Source organism: Ixodes scapularis, unplaced genomic scaffold (genome assembly GCF_016920785.2).
Source record: "Ixodes scapularis isolate PalLabHiFi unplaced genomic scaffold, ASM1692078v2 PGA_scaffold2__306_contigs__length_199485367, whole genome shotgun sequence".
In the NCBI taxonomy this organism is placed as follows: domain Eukaryota; kingdom Metazoa; phylum Arthropoda; class Arachnida; order Ixodida; family Ixodidae; genus Ixodes; species Ixodes scapularis.
In genome coordinates, this window is record NW_024609857.1 from 151031453 (window position 1) to 151053559 (window position 22107).

Below are 22107 nucleotides of genomic sequence, written 5' to 3' on the forward strand. Positions count from 1 at the left end.
GGCTTTCATTTTTTTTTTTACCAACTGACCCAAATTGCCACTTTAATACGATTGATCGCAGAATTCCTCTCATCAAGCGAGGAACAACGGTGCCAAACTACTACACGACCTCAGACGAGAGAATTCTTGAGTACGACTTTGACAAGATCGTGTTTGAGGAGAACTCCAAGTACCAGCACGTCAAGATCCTTCACTCACCTACGCTGGGGAATTGCCTTCTCCTGGACGACTTGCAAAGTGAGCCTCATCGACATTCTGGGGCACTCGCCTCTTGAGCCCCCTCGCGAAAGTAGCGTCCCCCAAAAAAATGTTCAGTGTGTTTTCACCGCAAGAATAAAACAAGCATTGCCAAACGCGATGGACCCGCCCAAAAGTAGCGCGAATAGTACGGACGTCAAAGTTTCAAAACTAACCGTTATTTTTGTTCAGAAGTTTCGTGATTTTCTAAAACTTTCAATGTAAAAACGGGGCCCGTTTTTTTTTTTGTTTTTTTTTGTGTTAGTTTTCGCTATTCGGCCCGGTGTAAGCGTTGGCTTCGTCAGCCACCATTTTACCATTGAAAGTTTCCAAAAAAATCGCTTATAACTTTTGAATAAGATCACGGTTTGTTCTGAAACTTTGGCATCTGGTTCGAACCGCTAGCGCTACATTTGTGCGAAAACTGAGCGTTCGCGTAGTTAATTTCTGCGGTGAAAAAAGAAACAAACAGTCTTCTGTTTTCGGGGACAACTCGTACCCAACAAAACTCTGTAAAAAAAAACCAAAAACTGAATTTTAGCGTAACAACTGCATATATCGTAACATTCAGTGTTGTAGGCATTACCGAAAAAAAAGTAACGAAATACGTTACTCGTTACTTGCAAAATAGAGCAACGCGTTACCGACCTACGTTGCCCTCAAAGAAAGGAACGCGTTCCCATTACCGTTACCGATAAAAAGTAAGGCACATTACTTTTGCCTTACCTTTTATTTATTACTTGACGGTAACAGCGTTTTCTTTAAGCGGCAGCGTTTTTCGACGCTCGTACAAAGGGCGTGGGCGTTGTGGTAAAGACCGGCAAAATTTTGAAGCCATGTGGAATGACGAAAATAATCCTTGGAGAAGGGGGAACAACAGGGACAAAGGACAAACACAAATCTCCAAACACAGCTAGGTGACTGGTGCGCGACCGAAAAAATCCACCTGGTCCGGGTATCGAACCCGGGACCTCTCCATTACAGGTGGAGCTCTCTACCAACTGAGCTAACCAGGGGTTAGACGTCAGTAGAGCAAATGGGTTTTATCAGCTGCCACCAGTCTAGCACCAACAAGGGTGAAGCTTGCAATTTAAGGTTATGATTATAATGCAATTAAACGCAAAGGCGCAAGCGAACTGGACAAGAATGACGAAAATAATCCCTGAATTATTCTGTTTGTCCTTTGTCCCTCTTGGTCGCCTTCTCCAGGGATTATTCTCGTCATTCTTGTCCAGCTCGCTTGCACCTTTGCGTTTAACTGAATTATAATGTAGAATCAGTCCAATAATTAATTACATGGCGCCTATACGCTGCCGACACTACGAGCTAATGGGACTAATCAAGCAGCGTCAAAGTCACGGGCGTTTTTGTTTATGTACAGAAACATGACTAGTTTATGTAACGCGATGATAGAACACGTACATGATAGAACGAGTACATGATGGAAGACGTACATGACGAACACCATGATCAGCTCGTAGCCGCGGCCTCGTCTGGACTTACGGTAAAACAAAGTATAGAAACAAGAAAACATTTTTCACTTTTTTTCAGGTCTTGGGAAGAACATGTAACGACAAACGTAACAACGTTACCCGTTACTTGAAACAAGTAACGCAAATGCGTTACCCGTTTCTGCTTTGAAAATGTAACGAGTGCGTAGCTGCGTTACCGAAAAAATACATTAAAAAATAAAAATCACGAAAAAATAGCCTCGGCCAAAAAGTAACGCGTTACCGGTACCGCCGTTACTTGAAACCGCAAACACTGGTAATATTCCCCGGAATATTAGCAGTGTTAAAAAAAATTATAGAGGGCAGCAACAGAATATTATTGAGCATAGTTGTAACCCGAGACTGGGGATACGGACAAGGGACAAAACACAGAACGACAGGGACGAAGTCTCAATAACCCTTGCTTCATGAATATTATTATTACTCATTCGAAACTTAGAAACTTATAATGATTATTCCTAGGCCCGATATATTTGTTTGCATTGGGTGATAGGGAATTTCTGCCCAGCATATTGAAGGAACGTGATACTATTCCCGAGGATCGTAATCACGCGAAACACATATGCCGATGCCAAAACTAGATTTTCACTATTTCCAAGACTGCTTTTTTATTTCTCGTAATCTTTTAATCTTGGTTAGTTTCATGTTAGTATCGTACTGGTTAGTTTCACAAGTACTATGGTTTTAGTTCCTGTGAAGTTACCATTCCCTACTTTCCCGTGTACGCCAACGAACTAAGCCGAACCACCCCTTAAAAACGCTCCTGCTCAGGACCAACGTTACGCGAGGCGTTTGTAAAACACTTAGCTTTTAGATACTATAAAAGAACTTGTTGTTGGGCTAGTTGGTGTTGACTGTATTGAACCATGGTTAAAAGCGCTAAAAAAGACGTACACAAGATAGAAGACAAAAGCGCCCGTGTTTGTCTTCTATCTTGTATACGTCTTTTTTAGCGCTTTTAACCATGGTTCAATATAGAAACTATGCGGGGCATTGTAATGAAGCTAAAACAGAATATTTCGTAATGTTGGTCAAGTGCTCCTTTAATTCTTTACCAGAGTAAGAAAAAACTCAAATAGCAAAGCTATTTTTTTATCCACGAGTTTGTCTAATAAACAGTGCAAAACAAATTGTAATGTCGTTTTCAGTATGACGGTGAACACGCGAGCCGATCTACGCTGTGCGGCTTTGCGAATGATGGAGATATTTAGTAGGTCGTTCCTGTGACTCCGATAACCATACCCGATACTCCGCCGATGCCCTTAAGCATGCATTGGAGAGTTATAAGATATCGTTATCGCAAGGATCGGAACTGCCTGCTCAAACTATATAATTTCTGGCTTTCGTAGCAGTTTGTTTCTTCCCTCTACGCGTGCACAAAGTGCTTGGTAATGCCGATTGGGCCGATGCTCACGATCACATTTATTCGTGTCGATCAAAGGGATAGGAACCGTCTGTTTGTCTACATTAGCGAGTCTTAGTAGACCGTGCACACCCCTCCCCCCCCCCCCCCCCCCCCCCCCCGCTAAGCCCCTCCGCTACCCGGAACTCTACAGCCAAGGCCATCGGCGCGCGGGCGCAGTAGCGGTTTCTTCATAGCGGAGGGCTAGCGGAGGTGGAAACACGGTCTACTAAAACTCTCGCCAACGTACGAGCTAGTTTATTACGATGATTTTTCTGCAAACCGCATAAATCGCTGTTTTTCTTTTGTTTTTTAATAACAAACGAAACTCGTTTTGCAAACTTCTTTCATGGAGAGACGAATCGCTTGTGATGACCTAATGGTGCACGTCAAAAACCAGAATAAAGAAATGAAATATCTAATTGAGTACGTAACAATGAACAAATAGCAACTGCTGCCAGGACTGAAGTGAACGAACTGGAATGGCGATAGCAGGCAACTAAACCTTGAAGTTCATGGCGTCCCGTACACAGAAAAAGAGGACCTGCTTGACACGATAAACTATGTAGCCTTAAAGCTAGACGTACAGCCACTGACGGCGAATGAGGTTGACGCAATACACAGACTACACGCGAATTTAGACAAAGTGCTTGGCGTCATTATAAGGTTCACGAAGCAAGCCACCCGCAGTCTGTGGCTGAACAACAGAAAAAAGCTTAAACAGGAAGAGAAAGTTCACCTGCTAGGGGAGGTGTGTGTTTACTAGTTAATAAATCAATAAAATGTGAACTTTGGGAAGACTTCTGCGGTGTCACCCACGACTACGAAGTGCTTTCTGTAAAAACAGGTAACACTGACAGAGGTTTGCGTTACCGACCACCAGATGGCCATACTGATGAAGTCTTTGAGTTTTGTGAACGGTATTTACACGTCGTTCATGAGAATCATTATGATTTAATCCTGGGCGGTGATTTTATTATTGATGTGTTGAAAGATAGCGCTTCAAAACGTGCAATAAATATTTTAATTGAAACAAATGGATGTGTCAAGGCTATTAAATCTACTAGAGTAACGGTGCGTAGTGAACCAATGATCGACCTTTTTAGTACGAACGTACAGCCTCATCAGATTAAAGCCGGAACGCTAAGCTATGATTTAAGTGACCACCTTCACATATTCCTGTGTTGAAACAAAAAAAAAAGAAACATAAAAACACTAAAATAACGAAACTTTTGTTTTTTCAAGAAATAACAAATGTGAGTTTTAATTTTTTTAAAGCTTATATTTCTTAAATAAATTAGAATTCAATACTAAAATCAGAATATGTCAATTAGCGTATAATCTGTTTTTAAAAGACGTTACCATTGTCTACAAGCGTTATTTCCCTTATACAACTTTGAAAGTTTCCGGAAACATCCGAAAGCAATGGATCACGCCTAAATTGCTGCATAAAATTAAAAAAAAAAATTTATACCAGAACATTTTTAAAATAAGGAATCCGTCTCAGTTCTTAAACATCGATATCAATTTTTTTTAAATACTGCGAAATGTTAAGGCAGTTTATCATACCAAATTTTTTTCAGGCGCAATCCAGACGATCGGACGTTATCTGGAGGAAATTAAACTCTGTCTTAAATTGCGGTTAAAATTGGCAGCCTGTAGGACAGCATTGATCACGGGGTGGTGCCATTGGCTGTTTGTTCCTTGACTAACACTTTCAGTGACTACTTCACGAACCTGGTCGGTGACAGTACGAGAACAAACACGTTTAGCAATAAGATACAATACAATACAATATTTATTTTGCGTGCTTACCAACAGCCGGCTGGCCTTTGCGGTAAAGCACAATGTAAGACTTACATTTCCGTTACAAAAAATACATTCATAACCAAACCGATTTTAAAATCATGCACATGTGTAAAACATATGGGGCAAAGTTGTACAAAAAATATCAATGCCGCAATACTTCGTGTGAAGGACATGTTGAATTCGTGATAGAGGTGACAAGTTAAGGGGATTTGGATAAAACACTCTACGATTTCTAGAACTTGTGTTAACAAGAATGCGAAAATGTAAAGAAGCAAGCAAAGTAGAACTGTCAATTGATCCGTGAACCAACTTATGCAAAAACTTAACATCCCGGATAGACCTTCTGTTACATAAAGTGCACAATCCTAGTCTAGTTAAAATCAGATTGTATTCAAAATAAAATTTGCGACCAAAATATCTATCGTAGATTATACGTACGAACCGCCTTTGTGCAAGTTTAATACTTTCGATTGCTGAGCTAGATATATTATTCGAAACGACAGATGCAAATTCCAGTTTAGAGCGTACATGGGTGCTGTAGAGTCGCAACAGACAGTGATGACTGCTGAATGGTTAAGTTAAACGAGCAATTATTCCCAACGCCCGCATGAACTGACTGACGATGGAATTAATATGTGAATTAAAAGAAAGGTAGTCATCCACAAAAACCCCTAGATCCCTTATTAGTTTGGTCCTACTTATAGGCTCAATTTCCATAGTATAGTCATATGATAACGTGTTACGCCTTCTCGACAAAGACATCACTTGGGTTTTACGGGGGTTCAAAAGTAAATTGTTTGAAATGCACCATTTCTGTACTGACGAGACATCCTCTTGCAACAAAGTACAGTCGGCGATACAGTCCACCTGCCGAAACAGCTTAACATCGTCTGCAAAAATGAGCACCTGCGAGTGCTTTACGGAGGATATGAGATCATTTACAAAAACGTTAAACAACAAAGGACCAAAATTAGAGCCCTGAGGCACACCCGAAATAGAAATGAAAGGATGCGACAGGTATCCAGAAACTCTAACACAGTTTTGTCTTTCATGTAAATAACTCCTGAACCAGGCAATGTACTTAGGGCCAAGCCCGTAGTTCTTGAGTTTCAGCAATAACAATTCATGATTAACCCTGTCAAAGGCTTTCGATATATCCAGATATACTGCATCTACCTGTCCCCGACTCTGGACAATTGGCATAGAATAATTAAGAAATGTGCATAAGTTTGTTTCCACGGATCTTCCTGCTAAAAAACCATGCTGAACAGGAACAATCTTTCTTTTAAAATAGTTATACAAACGGCTGTACATCACCTTCTCGAACACTGTTGAGAAGGCATTTAACAGAGATACAGGACGATAATTAGTGATGTCGCCACAATTACCAGATTTGAAAATTGGCACAACAATTGAGCATTTCCAGGTGTTTGGAAAGACACTTTTCTGGAGCGACATGTTAAACACCTTTTCGAGAAGAGGAGCAAACACTTCAAAACAGCCCTTCACAATAAAGTTTGGAATACCATCGGAACCTGTCGATAGCTTAGAATTTAGTTTACGGATAGCCGAAACCACCTTATCAACCGTAATACTCGTTAAAGGCAAATAGTCATCAGAATCCCATGCCACAGAAGAAGTAGTGTTGAGATTAGAAAAACATGACTTAAAGTGTTCTGAAAACAGCTCAGAGACAGAATTAGGTGACATATGAATACCAGACTCATTATGTATCGTTATGCAGTTTGACTCCTTCCTGGTATGTTTCTTCACAAAGCGCCAGAATTCTTCGGGTCGCTTGTTTAAGCTAAGCTCCACCTGCCTACTACTTACTAATTACTAAATTTCTAATTACTTGGAATATAGAAATATTAATTCCGTTTTTCTTGAACCTGTCACAAATTCTAAGGTATTTTTTTATTTTCATTCAAATGAGAAATAGTAGCAGTTCTGACTCTGACAATTTGCGAATTCGACCAATTAAGTACGTTCTTGACTTAATAACACCTCCGCTATGTCACATTTCTAATCTCTCTTTAACAACAGGCGTGTTTCCTGAAAAGATGCAGAAAGCGAAATCGATATAGTTTTGCATAAGAAGGCAGATAAAATTAGTCTCAGCTACTATATATAGACCCCTCTCTATACTCTCGTTATTCTCAAAAGGCTTGGAAAAAATCACACTGACTCGTTTAATACAGTTCTCTGATAAACATATAACTTTCTGACATCCGCACAGTTTGGTTTTAAAAAATGCAGGTCGACTGAGTCAGTGCTATTGGAACAAAAAGAATACATCTTAAAAATGTTTGAGGAAACGAAATTGGTTTTAGGAGTATTCGTTGATTTCACGAAAGCTTTTGATTTTATCAATCATAAGATTTTACTTCAAAAACTAGAATTTCATGGTATCCGTGGGTTACGTTTGGTCCTTCTAAACTCTTACTGGCGAATTCTTAGCCAATATCTTTCTATCAGACGATATTCTTCTAACGCCAAATATATTCGCTCAGGTGTTCCTCAGGGCCGTACTCTTGGTCCCTACCGTTTTAAAATCTACAGAAGTGATAATGTAAACATAGGCACTGCAAAATTCGTTATATATGATAATGACTGTAGCTTATTATTTTCGTCTAAAAATAATGATGATATTGTCACAATTGCCAATGCTACTCCGACCAAACTCGGAACATAGGCAAGAGACGTGTTACTTTAAACAAAAGTGTCGTGCTTGATTCTAGCCCAATTGTAATCGTTAGTTATTTTAAAAGCCTTGGGGTAATTGTCTCCGAACAAATGTCGTGGGACCAACCACATTATTCACTTATAAAATTGTCAAGCGTTATAGGACTGACATTTCGTAACAGTAGGACACTACCAGTCACTGTGAAGCTATTTATTCACAATTCTTTATTTTTTCTTCTCACCTCAACTACTGAAACCTCGTCTGGAGTAAAACAACGTTTATGAACATGCAGAAATTATTTTTGTTGCGGAAAAAGAGTGATAGGAATAATACCTAATGTGCCTTATGATTTTCGCAGAGATAGTCTATTTGAGAAATTTAAAGTGCTAAAATGCATAACCTCTACCAATCCAGATTATGCATGAATTTAAAACTAGAAATAAGAAAACACTATAAACCACTTTCAAACCTTTCTTTCTTTCTTTATTTGTTTTCCCTCGGGCAGAGCCCGAAAAAAAGCCAGGTGCAAAAGGCTAAAAAGCCTGACGTTTCACCGGTCCCTTACAGTCCACACACACAAAAAAAAAAAAAAAATAATAACATGGACATGCATTCTATCTAACAAAATAATACAACGTGATAAAAGCTTTTTACATTTGAAGGTGAACATTTGAGAGAAGTCTCTCTGGTTGGGGAGCAACAATAATAATAAATAAAATATACACCAACCAAATCCTCGTATAAAGGCAAAACCCTACGTTTCGAGACCAGCTCGGTCTCTTCTTCAGGGGTTGACTGCGGCTATGGCCGTTGAGGAGCAGTTATCTGTTTCCTTCTTCTACGGCAGTGTCTATCGTTTTGCATCGGTGAGGTGGCGAAGTTCGTTCATGTAGCCGGTCGGCAGAGTGCCGAGGGATCTATTTATGTTTTCTGGCGTTGTTTGTATGTGCCAAGATTCAATAAAAAGTCTATGCCTGGGATTGGTCTCAACAGCCAGGGTGCTGGTGTTTGCAAAGTCAATTTTGTGGTCCTTGACGTCGCAGTGCTCGGCTACGGCGCTTCGTTCATGGTCAAACTTTCGAACATCGTTCATATGCTGGCGGATTCTCTCCCGAAAGTTCTTCGTTTCCCCGATGTATGTGACCGGACAGTCCGCGCATGGAATTTTATAAACGACGCCTTGTGCTTTTTCCTTAGGCGGGCGATCCTTTGGACGGAGCATAAGTCTTCCAAGCGTAGACACAAATGCAACAAACAATAAAAGCCTTGTATATAATGAAAAAAAAAAACACGAGGTTACGGATTATAAGTAACATAAAAAAACTGTTCATCTAACTCAAATTACAAACCTCATTATCCCTCACTTTACGGAAACTGAACAGTTTATACCCAACCAAATATAACAAGGCGAGTCATGCACATCAAATAAAACAAGGATGACTTTGAGAAAAATAAAGTATAATGCAACGCTTTATTGTGATTAGGAAGCTTGGACAAATTTTCATTTGGACAAAATTGTAATACTGCAAGGTTTGACAAATTTGTCAAACCTTGCAGTATGACACCAAATCAACCCGACTAATTTACTAGACGCAAGAAAAATTTGATGGTCGTGCCTTGTCGTACTGAATATGCTACTCAAGCGCTACATTATACCAGACCTAAACTGTAAACTTACTTATATTGAAAGAGCTTTGCTTAGACACTATTTCCTACAAGGCCCTGCGTTTGTTTTTTCTGTACTGGGACTTCGGCAACTCATTTTCAACATTTTGTGTATGCTTTGTGTATGCTAGGGCTGTCAGTTAGATGAAGTGTAATCGTCCCGTGTTTTTTATTATTATTTCTTGTTTGAAATAACACAGTACGTGTCTTAATATTGTTCCTGTGTATCGATATTCTTTTTTTGTTTCGCTGCTAAGCCAATGTATGGCGCTAGGGGCTAGTCAAGCCTCCATTTAGGCTTTTGCCCTTTGCTCCATCATTAAACATATTAAACATGAAAATAAGCTTATTATTAATATTATTATTATTATCATCTTATAATCGTCGTACATGTGGATTTGACAAAAAATAAGTTGAAATCCACGTAATCTTATATTGCATTAATATATTTTAGAAGAAAATATCTACTGGGCCATTCGAAATACTTAGGGATAACTTCAAAGTGACAATCCAGGCGAGTTGGTTCATGCCTACATATTGGTGATACAGCGCACAATTGACAAAGGACAAAATAGGCAGCAGACAAGACGAGCACTGAACTTCAACTTATTGAACGTACGTTCAACGAAGAAAACAACTGCAGGCTGTTTCGACGTCAGATCGTACAATGATGAATCGGGTAATATTTTTGTATATTTATGTAAAATATACATTTGAAAGCGATGTTCTTGGGAGGAACGTTCCAGCTATATGCGAACGCCGTAGCCACTTTTCTTCCGGAGATGAAATTTCGAATCTCGTGGCGTGGATATTCTTAAGGTTTCACTATGGTACTTTGCACAGCCGCCTGTTTCACACCAAAGCATGCACGTAGTAATATTTTTTTCCATTTATTCTTTGAAGGGTTTACATGTATACAAACAATTGAAAATTACAATAAAAGGTTTCTATACAAAACAATTTGCGAAACACGTCAAATAAACACGTCTTTGAGAGACATTCACAAATTATTTTGCCAACTAACTACTTAAAATAAAACAACGCAAAATATATAAAAATGTTCATCTTTAAATGCAGTTCACGAATCTATAAGAAATATATGCTTAGCCGATTATTGTAGTTTTGTTAGTAATGCAGAAACGCAGCTCATTTCTCTAAATGTAACCGAATTGCACGTCAACATTAAAAACAAATCCATCTTTTATTTTCTTTAAACACTCCTTAACCGTTTACAGTGACTTGAACTAACTTGTGATGGCAAAAGATTGAGTAAAGTATAACCTCATAAAGAAAAAACGACAACAAACCTTCACTCATTTTGTCGCACGACGTTGGCTCCAATGAGACATTTTTTTACTACCGTAGAAAGTAATTACGTCCTTAGGTTCATACTAGTGTTTCCTTGCATTGCCCCCTCACCCCCCGCTCCTCCCCTCCCATTTCCCAAGCACCCCGGGCCATATGTAAGTACCTTCGGTGGACGCCACTACTGCCGTCAGTTGCGAACTGTATGCACAGCACATCACGCGTGAAGCCCAAAGCCCTCACACGAGTAAGGTCTATCACCGCGAAAACAAAGGGAGTAGCATCTGGAGAGCCGGTATCTTGGTGTTCAACAGTGTGTGGCCACAAAAAAACCACCTTACAATTTCAAGTATCCATGCGTACGGTACAATGGAATGCAGATAAAAGTCGATTACTGCAAGGGTTTTGTTGTTGGATGTTTCCACGTCAGTCGATACAATGATGGTCCGGCTCATATTTTGTGTATTTCTGCAAAATGTATACTATATGAAAGGAATGTCTTTGGAAGAAGCACTCAGCCATATATACAGGGTGTTTCACGAAACGCAGGCCAAATTGTTCTTGTCAAAAGAATACGCATCGCACAGAAGAAAAAGTTGATGTAATATAGGCTCCTGCCGAATGGTGAATTTAGCAAAAAAATAAGTGTTTGGTATAATTAGGTTAATAATTAAGTTTAGCAATTAGATTTTTAATGAATCAAATTAAAGGTATCATTTCAATGAAGAACATGGTGGGTATAATCTATTAAATCCACCCACATTATAGGGATATATATATATAAGGCGTGCGCAGCCTTTTACGGCGTTGCGGAAAGAAACAAAAAACGCTCAATTTCGACTGCTTCTTGTGTTTTTTTTTTAAAGAAGAGGGAGGGGGAGGGGGTCTTAAGAGTCAGCGCAAGAAAACACAGATATAAATCGAGACTAGGAACAGCATAGTTTTCTGAACCCTACGATAGAGCAGTGCCGCTGTACAGCCTTTGTCGGTTGAGAATGACTGTTTGGAGCCGACGTCATGCGGCAAAGCACTTGTAACGAAGACAAGCACGCTCAAACTGATAAAAGGTTTGTGGTCGTTTTTTTCTTTGTGAGATCCTGTTACTGGATGTTTTGCCATCACAACTTAGTTCGAGTCATTGTAAACGGTTCATTAAAATTAAAAAATAAAATAAAAGATTAATTTCTTTTTTTTATATTTGCTTGCAATTTTGTTAAATGTAAATAAAGGAGCTGCGTTTCTGCATTAATGACAAAACTGCAATATTGACAAAGCACAATTTTCTTATGGATTCGTAGAATGTATTTAAATGTATTGATATATTTTGTGTTGTTTTATATGAGTACGATGGTAAATAATTTGTGAATGTGTTTTAACAACGTGTCATTTGACGTGTTTCGTAATGCTTTTCTTTTGCGTAGAAATAGAAAACTTTTATGAAGTAAATAGAAAAGTTATTACAATGTGCATGCTTACATGCGAAATTGACGGCTGTGCAAATTAACATAGTGAAACCTTGGCAATCTCAACGCCTCGAGCTTCGAACTTTTATATTTTTGAAAGGAAAATAACCACGGCGTTCGCATATAGCTCAATGCGCTTCCCAAGAACGCGGCTTTCACATATATTTTTATATATATATATACACATAACAAATATGACCCGGACCTAAAGTTATACTATCTGACGTGGAAACACCCTACACTATAATCGCGTCAACACGAACTTTGAAAGCCAATCTTTTGTTTTGCGTGTGTAAATAAACCGAAGATTGGCTTACGCATTTATTCTCCCCCTCACTTCTTATCTTGAACGCTTCCAAAAGTTATCGGGCAGTCTTATCAGCGGCCAGACTTGTACACGTTACTGAAAAAAAGTAACTGATTACAATTACAATTACTACAGTCAAAGAAGTAACCGATTACCGTTACTGATTACTGCCTCCCAGAAGTAATTGAACAATTACTGCAAAGTAATTGATTACTTTTCAAGTTACTTTCACGTTACTTCTTATTGCGATGACAGAAATACACAAATACACAGTAAAATATTGCGTACACAATTTTGTTTGGTTATTGTTCCCTTTTTTGTTTTCAGACCCGGACCTTGTCGTGTAGCTGACGCGTCGACCTAAGGAACAAAGCCCACTAAAAAGTCAATAGCGAGTTCCCGCTTCCCGTCGACTTTATCAGCAATCTGCAACGAGATCCGGAACTCCCCAGCCAAGGCTGGTGGCGCGCTTGTAGAAGAGCGTGGCGCAAAAGAAAAAAGGATTTGCCGACTAATCCTAGTTTTATTTTTTTTAGATGTTAAAAAAATGTCAATCATTTTTGCTCCATGGCTGAGTGACTATGTTGATTTTTGTGAGAAAAAAAATTGTGGAATGAAAAATGTAATTGGTAATTGTGTAATTGATTTTGTAATTGATTACAGAAAAAAGTAATTGAATTACTCCGAGCGTTACAGCTTGACAAATGTAATTGAAGCGTTATAAAATTACACTTAACTGTAATTGATTACAAGTAATCAATTACTTGTAACGCGTTACGTACAAGTCTGTATCAGCCCGCCCCCCCCCCCCCCCACACACACACACACAAAGAAAAAAAAAACATCTCCACGTTGTGAGTGATGTTGATTGGGGCGAAGCTCTGGTGGTGCTTGCCTGCGTAGACGCTGAGCCGCAGCATGCCGAGCCTTTCGTTCGTTTTCATCCATGTCAGAAAGAGAATGTGTGGTATGGAACGTGGCTATATACGCATTTGAGCATTTGACCGCAGCGCCCCCTCGTCTGTAAACGTTGAGCCAATGCATGCAAACTTTAACGCGATTATATACGCATTTGACCGCAGCGCCCTCTCCTGTATAGACGTTGAGCGGCTACATGCAACGTTTCATTCATAACATCCCCAGCTCTTGAGTTACTACCACATCTCAGAGCCCCCTTCATCCCGCAGTCGTGGCCGAGTGGTTAAGGCGATGGACTCGAAATCCATTGGGGTCTCCCCGCACAGGTTCGAATCCTGTCGACTGCGCAAGCATTTTTTTATTTATTTTTTTTGCCCTATACGAGCACGTGAGCACGTGAGCTCACGAGCACCAGCAAGATCGATGTGAGCACGGACGCCGGACAAGGCTAGACCCTAAGAGCCTTCGCCCCTAAAAAAAGAAAAAAAGATTGTGACATCACAATTAATCTTGCTGTAACAGGATCGAGAAGAACGTCTTTGTTTTGCGCTACTCCTCGTGCTCCGTCCACCGCTAACCAGACAGTGCGGTGAGAGCTACGTGTTCCTTGGACCAGTCGCGCGCCGGTCTTTTGTCACGTGATCACGCTACAGCCTATACCTTGCGCAGAGACAGTGCGCCTACTTTCACGCAAAGCACATGGAAGAGTGCTTTCGACCCACATGACCAGTCTGCGCTGTGACACTGATTATGACGCAAGCACATGATGTCATGCTCAGTGCTTTCTTTTTTGTCTTAACATAATTTCATTTTTGCCGGTTACAAAGCTCCCTGCTCTTTTGAGAGTGTACCATAAAAAGAAATTGTTATTATTATTTTTTTAGATTGTATTCAATTGGTGATATGTGAAACAATTACTTTTTGTCCCTGCTCGATTGCAGATCTGGCGGAGAAAGACATCAGCTACACCCACGGCCTGATGAAATACCGGCGAGTTTCCTACACCGACAAGGAGATATTGATTCTGGGGGGCGGAGACGGAGGCCTCTTATGCGAGTTGCTCAAGGAAAACCCCAAATACGTGACCATGGTCGATATATCCTTTGACTGGCACGCGCCGAATCGGAATGGCCGACCCGATGTTATGCCATGGGTGACGAAACTGAGAGCCAAGAGAAGCGTGCTGCTCTTCATGTCTCAATTTGCGGAACTCGTCATATTATTTATTCATTTTTTTAAAGACAAGGTTTCGGCTAACTGGAAATGTTATGCTTTGTCTCCTTTATAATGAACATGCCATGATGACGGCAGGACCAATACAAGTCTTTGCTTCGAATGCATAATATTTGTCCAAGTAATGACAATGCAAAAAGGAATCTTCCCAAGTTCCAGGACAAATATTATTCTTGCGTTAGTATTCTCCGTTCCTCGTAATAACTCGTAGCGGTTGACCCTCCACGTCCGAAACGACAAAGTAAGCGTGAATTTATTTTTGCGTATTTATAGAATATGTGTAAAGGTCAATATAGGGCATCCCAAGCAGTACACCAGAGAAAAGATTATCTTTGCTCAAGTTTGGTAATCCTAACGACCAACCTAACAACCAGCATTGAAGTCTAATTTTGGCGTTTGCTCGTGAGCTAACGCCCAAAGGAGCTAGTTGACAAGCTAACAACTGGGCAGTGAAGCCCCTCTGGCTCTTGCTTGGCAATTTTGAGCCAAAACACCCAGTTCCTAGCCAAAGAATATAAAGTTCAGTTATACCTCAACTACTTTGGGCTCTCGCCGTCCTAAATTACCAACAACAAACAAATTGGCCCAGAAGAGTGTGCAATTTGGGATCTTCCTAGCTTTTTTTGAGAGTCTTAGTCGGTCATGATCAATTAAGAGTAGCTCCATGTGGTGACTTATTTTTTACTGAATGTTTTTATGTTTTACAGACTATTAAAAACAAATGACAGCATCCTTTACCTCCAAAGTCCCATAATGCATACAATGGTTCGCTTAAATTATTTAGAAGACATTAAACTGTCCCTCTAATACCTCCAAGACCGTTATACGGTCTTGGGGGCATTATAGAGAGCTAATCGTCAAGATACGTCGGCCATTAAGTGATATTTGTTAATTACCTTTCTTAATTATTGGAGATAAACAGGGATGGGCAAAATACATCGAAATACAAATACAAAATACTTCGTCAAAAATGTATTTAATTACAAATCTAATTACATTTCCAAAAAAAGCATTTAAGTACAAGATACAAATACAACCAAATGTATTTGGTCTCCTGCAAATACATTTCTCAAAATTTGCGTCAGCGACTTCAGGGCACCTGCAACGGGTTTTTGGTTATCTCATTTTAATTTTGCATCGCACACTCAGGAGTTAGTGTGCGAGGCTCTAGTAACGTAATAGAAATATAATCTAAAAAAAAATGTAATCAGCTTGGACGTAATAGGTGAAAAAAGTACAGAGCTTCAAGCAGCTTTTTGTGTCGATTACATTTTGGTATAGACCAGGGGTGGCCAAACCGCGGCTCGCGAGCCGCATGCGGCTCTTTGCTTGTCATGGTGCGGCTCGCGGATCCCTCGTACGAACCCCCCCCCCCCCCCCCCTCGTTCCTTTCCGCGTTTCTCCAGGAAAATGGAAAGGATGTCAGAATAAAGACCAACTTGCGGTCTGGCAGCCTTGTGCCCCCCATGCGTACAGTCGAACCGCTTTTCACTCGTATGTTTTTACAGATCCTGTTTCTTTTATTGTTCAAGAGAGTTTGCCGGACCCTAGGGGGAAAGGCATCAAGGACAGGGACTGTCAAAACTAGGGGGCCTTCGCACATGAAGGCACCCTAGTCAAAACATGCATGCACTTTGGCTTGGGGTCGAGGAAATGTTCTGTCTCGCGGCTTTTGTCACTCGCCGGTGATGCTTGTCCCCTTTAGGTAACGGATGTTCCCTCCATATCGTTTCTTGTTGAAGGTCGCGGAATCCCGGGTTGACCTCATTCATAGCTTCCACTAGTCACAAACGTTATGTTCAAGTTCACAAAGGACCAGGAACATTCTCATTGTTATTTTTACCGGATTGCAGTTGTGACCCGCGAGCTGCTTTTTTACGCTTTCGGGGTAACCAGGCAGCTGTATTTGTTTTGCCCCCCCCCCCCCCCTTTTTTTTTCAGCGGCTCTTAGAAGTTTCGTGGTTTCCTTTGCGGCTCTTAGGCCGGGTCAGCGTGGCCACCCCTGGTATAGACCAACAAAGAATCGAGACGACCAAGACGCGCAGCACTATACTCCGTTTCACCTTATGTTGTACCGCAGCGAAGGCTAGAAGCGCGAGCTCATAGCGTTGGGAGCTACTCTTAACGCACGAGAGCTTGTGCCGCCGAGATGTACCCTAGAGCAAGGAGCTCGCGCTTGTAGCCTTTCCTGCGGTACATCATAAGGTGAAACAGAGTATAGCTATATATAGAGAATTTTTTATTGTTGCAACTGCATTCGGTGCAGAACGTAGTTTTCTTCCTGCTCTGCACAGTGCCTTTAAAATAAAGCCGGAGGAGAAAAAGAATAAAAGCCCCATGGCCGAATAAAAAATGGAGACTATATCTTACAACCACATGCATAAAAACAAGAATTGTAAATTTGGCAATAACATTTATTTAACGTAATAGAGGCAAATGCCGCGGGCGCCCGGCGTGCCCAGGCGCCCGCGGTGAGTTAAGGGGTGTCAAAACAGGACACTACAAAACGCACGACTCCGACAAATCGTGAAAATTGAAGCGGGCTTGAAGCGGGCGCGTCCGCTTCAATTTTCAGGATTTGTCGGAGTCGTGCGTTTTTTAGTGTCCTGTTTGGACACCCCTTGAGGCGCGAACTGCCGCAGGACTGGTGTATGAAGAGATAAAGAGTTTCTTGGTTTGTTGTTGCCGTTGGCGTTGAGATGAAGAAAGAGCAGCTTTGGATTCGTCTTAGGATGAGCAAAATGAGTCGTGACAATAAATTTGAGGGATGTACTTTCGCCCACAATATTGTATTTAATTACAATTGTATTTGAAATACCCACGTTTTAGTATCTAAATACACACGTCAAATACATTATCCAATTTGTAATTAAATACAAATGCAAAATACACAAAGTATTTGAAATACGTTTTTCAAATACTTGTATTTGAAATACTGCCCATCCCTGGAGGTAAACATATGGCTACGATTGGAAACTTGCTCGGCGTCATGGAAAGTCACTAAATCCGTGCATTTTAGAAGGACTTGGAGCGCGTGACAAGAGCGATGGGGCGCTAAAGTTACCACTCGTGTCTGAAGGTGTGAAAGCGACGCCCGCGCGGTTTGTCCGTCTCTTGTTGTCCTCGTTTTCGAACCACCAACCTTGCGCCTGATGCACGAGTGGTAACTTTAGCGCTCTACCGCGCTTCCCTCGTGTTCCGTCTCTCTAAAACTTTCTGATTTAGTCATTTATTTCGATTACGCTCAGCGAGTTTCTAATGGAGCCACATGTTTATGTTCCCTAACTTCTAAAGAGGAATTAAGAAAATTTAGTTAGATTATCGGACGTGTTGCGACGTTTAGCCGTATAAGTCGTCTGCAGGGACCGCATTAGCGTAGCTTTCACGGTTTTTTTTTTTTTTTTTTTTTTTTTTTTTACGCGTTGGTAAAGTTTCAAGAAAAGAACACCCCGCGTGTCTGTGTTATCTCCGCTCTGTATTCTTCTCTTCCTCACTGCTTGTGCGCTGTTTTTAATATCATGTCATCTTATCAATTAGCTCCACTTTCCACTTTACCCTGTATGTTGACCATTTCCTATTAGGTGGAGCCCATTATTACAATAAGCTCATTCACACCTTAACAAAGTCGTCACATTGATGAAATGGTCATTAATGCCTGTCGCATACATCTACGAGGTGCATGTGGTGATGTTTTGGACACACTCAAAGGAAATAATTACGAGGTGAGAAACCAATGCCAAATCGTGTTCGGTCTACAGATAGTCAAAGAGCGGACAAAGATTTTAATAAGTATTTCTCATTAACAAATCTAAATCTTAGAAATCCCCCAAGTAAGCGTGTTTTATAATGCTGATTTTGAATCTGCATTCATATGTAAAATGTTTATTCTTCAATAAAAAAAAAATAAAAAAAATACGGCAAACTTTAACACCCTGGTCACGGGTTGTTAGGGCGTTTCTCGTTTAAAACTATATTTATACCAGTATATTTTTGGCAATTTTTAAGTATTCATCGTATATTTAAAGGTAATATAATGTTTATAACGCAGTGCTATTATACATTACCATTGCAAAAGCGAAGAGGGGACGGTAATTAACCCAAGCTGCAACTAGCTAATTATATGCTTCGAATATAGGGTAAAAAGAAAAGCTTTAAAATACACTTCAGTTATTGCCAAAAAAAGAGCAATCCTGTTTATAAACCCATTTAAACAGTATGAATACACCCATAAGCAATGGCACATGACAAAAAAAAAAAAGCTAAGTAATATACTTGTTTTTTAATTGGTAGAGATTTCCCACGTTTTGGGACGAGTTCCTCGTGGTTGTGAAAATTTCAAAATTGCGATTAAAAAAAGTTTTTCTAAGAACATTGTTTCCTCTCCAGCCGTGAGCAACTCTTGCGTCATTACTGTTCCTCGGTTGTTACAAAAACATCACAATTTTGCTCATAAAATCTTTTTTTTTTCGAAGATCATCATAGACGACTGTGTCAAGAAGATGCAACAATACATAGGAGAAGGCAGAACGTTCGACATCGTGTTCAATGACCTCACCGATATTCCAATTAGCACTGAGCCACAAGGTAACTGAACCGCATTTATTACTTCACTTTCCGGTCGCCTGAAATTTCGACTATTTTTTACTTTCCAACAACGTTACGGATATCTGAACCAACTACGAACGCGAGTGTGATAAAGGTTATAAACACGCTGGTTTACAGGAGAGCACTGGGACTTCGTGAAGAAAATTGTCACCATGGGATTGCAAGTGTTGAAAACCAATGGACTATTTCTAAACCATGTAAGTGCACATGAATGCACGCCTTAATAATAGTACAGCCTTTTGCGAAAATAAAAACTCGATATACAATAAAACTTTCGGAGAAACTAAGAAACAGAGCAAAATGTTTGTAAAGATGAGTGACTGTCTCTATGTAGGCATCGCTTTAGATTTGCATCGATAGGAATAATGTATCAGCCCAAATAAAGTGGCACTATACCTCCTTCACAGCAAAGATGGGAGGGTTGTGGAATTAGGTTCTTACAATGCCCGAGTCATACTGTGAATAACTGCTTAGGCAATAAAATTGTGTCTGTTGCTCCCTTTCCGTGCAGGCAATAGGAATCAGCTGCACGTCGGCACTGGAAACATACGAAGAGCTCCTGACCAAACTTCCTTTTAAAGTAGAATTTTCCAAGCATTCTGAACATGTTCCATCCTTCATGGAAGAGTATCCTTTCTGTCAGTGTTCAAATCAGACAGATTTATACTAAATGTTGCAAAGCGTGCATCTTCGTTAAATTATCCTTAGAATAGTACCACTTTGATCATATTCTATACAACACAGCCTAGCGCCGAGAAATTGAGAGAGACGAGAGCGCTCGTGAACGTCAGAACGCCGAGCTCTGGTTGCAATGATTATAGTGGGTAGGCCTAAAGCTAGATGCCTTTGTCTCCACAGCACCGGTCGAACACGTTTGAATGCGAGATCCAAACGTTCTGATGACTCCGTGCGCTCTCCACTCCTCCTGTTTCTCGGCATGGCCTGCATAAAACCTTTCAAATTAAGCGGTCACTCTGAGTGACAGGTTTAACCAAAAGTAACCAATTGTTACGAAAGAGGGTTATGAACTATCCAGGTGCTTCTCCATTGTATTGTTATATCATCTTGATAAAATATATGGCTGCAGAAACTCCTATTGCTGGTTGTATAAATTGCGATAGCATTCGTCATGAGCTCACTGTGAATACGACGACGAAACTTTTCAGTAAACACTTTATTATCTGAATTCAATTTTCCCGCAAAATTTGGCGGGGAAACGCGACGTCAATTCTTCCGCTAAATTTACGGTAATGCATAGGTCCGTGGCGTAAAGTTTTGCGCCAAATTTAGCAAAGAAGTTGAATTAGTGCCTAGGCCATGGGGCGTCAGGTCATGTGACATCAATTTTCCCGTTAAATTTGGTGGGGAAATTAAATTGGTGCACACGTCGTGACGTCAATTTTTTCTGCTAAATTTAGCGGGGAACTTCGGAATCCCGGACAAAAGCTCACCGGACAAAAGCTCACCGGACAGAAGCTCACCGGACAAAAGCTCACCGGACAAAAGCTCACCCATTTTTTCACAGACCCGGACAAAAGCTCACCCATATTTTCACAGACCCGGACAAAAGCTCACCACGAGAAAATTTCATGTTGGTCTTCACAGGAGTGCGGACAACTTAGGTGCATGCGTGCGACACAAAAAGGCAACGATAAATTAAATCTGACAGGCGTATGGTTTGTTGATTTTAGTAGAAACAAGTTTATTTATCGATTGGTTAGAAGCGAATGCAGCCCCCACTATAGCTCCAGCAGTCTTGGTAGATCTCGATGTACATGCAAGCCCTCGCAAATATTTCTAAGACGATTCTGCAGGTGCAGAGTAATTTTTCGCACCCGCTTTACGGTGGGCTCACCTCTCCGGGCTTTTGTCAATGCCGTGGCAACGAGCGCCTGATTTTGCTCTAGGCATTCAATCAGCCTCACGAAGCTTGGATGGGCGTGGCCGACGAGCTTCTGGAACCCGGTACTCTAGTTTTCGCAGGTGTTGCTCATCCGGTCTTTATCTTGAAGAGTGGTGTCGTACATATTCCACCGTACCGGGGGAAACTCCGGTCGCCGTCGACGCAGGGTCAGGCGAAGGGAAGAATTCGCTCTGGGTGCCGCCGCAGATGGAATACGTGCAATCAAAATAGTCCAGCAGGTAGCCGATGTCACCGGTAGACTTTTCCCTGGTGGTTAGTTCTTGTCAACGTTACTAAAACACTCAGTTGGGAAACTCCCATAGAGACAGCTTTGAAAAAGTGGCCCCAATCTGTCTCCGAGCACCGAGCTAATGACGAACACAACGCCACCATTTCTCTCACAGCGGCCTCTCGAAGAACTGCACGTGACTTCTACTTCGGCTTAAGAACAGATACAGTAGAGGTTACAGGGGTGCCACCCCCGTCTCCCCGGCGGACGCGCCGCGTTCAGCTACTGACGTTAAAATGCACCTAGGTCAGGACGTGCTACCTGAAAGGCCCGCTGAGGCATGGTTGTATGAAAACAATATTAATTGTTCCGCAAAACCTTGCGAACTAAAGATGATAAAAACATCACGCGCCCATCATTTGGTACTAAACTCCAATAAATTGCATACAAAAAGAGTCTTTTCCGTTTGTTTTTACGCAAAAACAGGCTTTCAAAAAGCTCGAGGTAACCATAGTACAGACAAATGAAAAAGAGTGGCGCTGTTGTCGCATTTAGCTCGGTCTCGGTGGACGCCAACGGCTCAGGTTTCGACGGCGAGTTTCCCAACTGAGTGTTCTAGTAACGTTGGTTCTTGTGGAACAAGCTGTGGTGGAAGTAACCCGAGCCTATCTAAAATCCCGCACAATTTTTTTTTTTTTTAAATTGGTCATTTGTCTTGTACTTTTCCAAAAGGCCGAACTCCCGCTCTTTCAAGGTATTTTTAAAAAAATTCGCAACTCAATGGTGGATGAGGTACAAGTTCTCCTAAAAATGGTCCAATGTCCATTGCGTCCG

The 22107-nt window shown here is 40.9% G+C and overlaps 1 protein-coding gene and 1 non-coding gene across 2 annotated transcripts in view; both read left to right on the plus strand.

The window, feature by feature from the left end:
- The window catches only part of LOC8030447 (spermine synthase), a 32709-nt gene that overhangs the window by 9491 nt on the left and 1111 nt on the right, over positions 1-22107 (plus strand). The window contains exons 6-11 of the mRNA XM_040500888.2: positions 62-237; positions 14245-14399; positions 18169-18258; positions 19009-19120; positions 19259-19338; positions 19653-19768. Coding sequence (XP_040356822.1) covers positions 62-237; positions 14245-14399; positions 18169-18258; positions 19009-19120; positions 19259-19338; positions 19653-19768 — 729 coding nt within the window. The remainder of the gene's footprint in view (positions 1-61; positions 238-14244; positions 14400-18168; positions 18259-19008; positions 19121-19258; positions 19339-19652; positions 19769-22107) is intronic.
- Positions 13569-13650, plus strand: Trnas-cga. Its single transcript has one exon. It is a non-coding gene; the product is annotated as a tRNA-Ser (tRNA).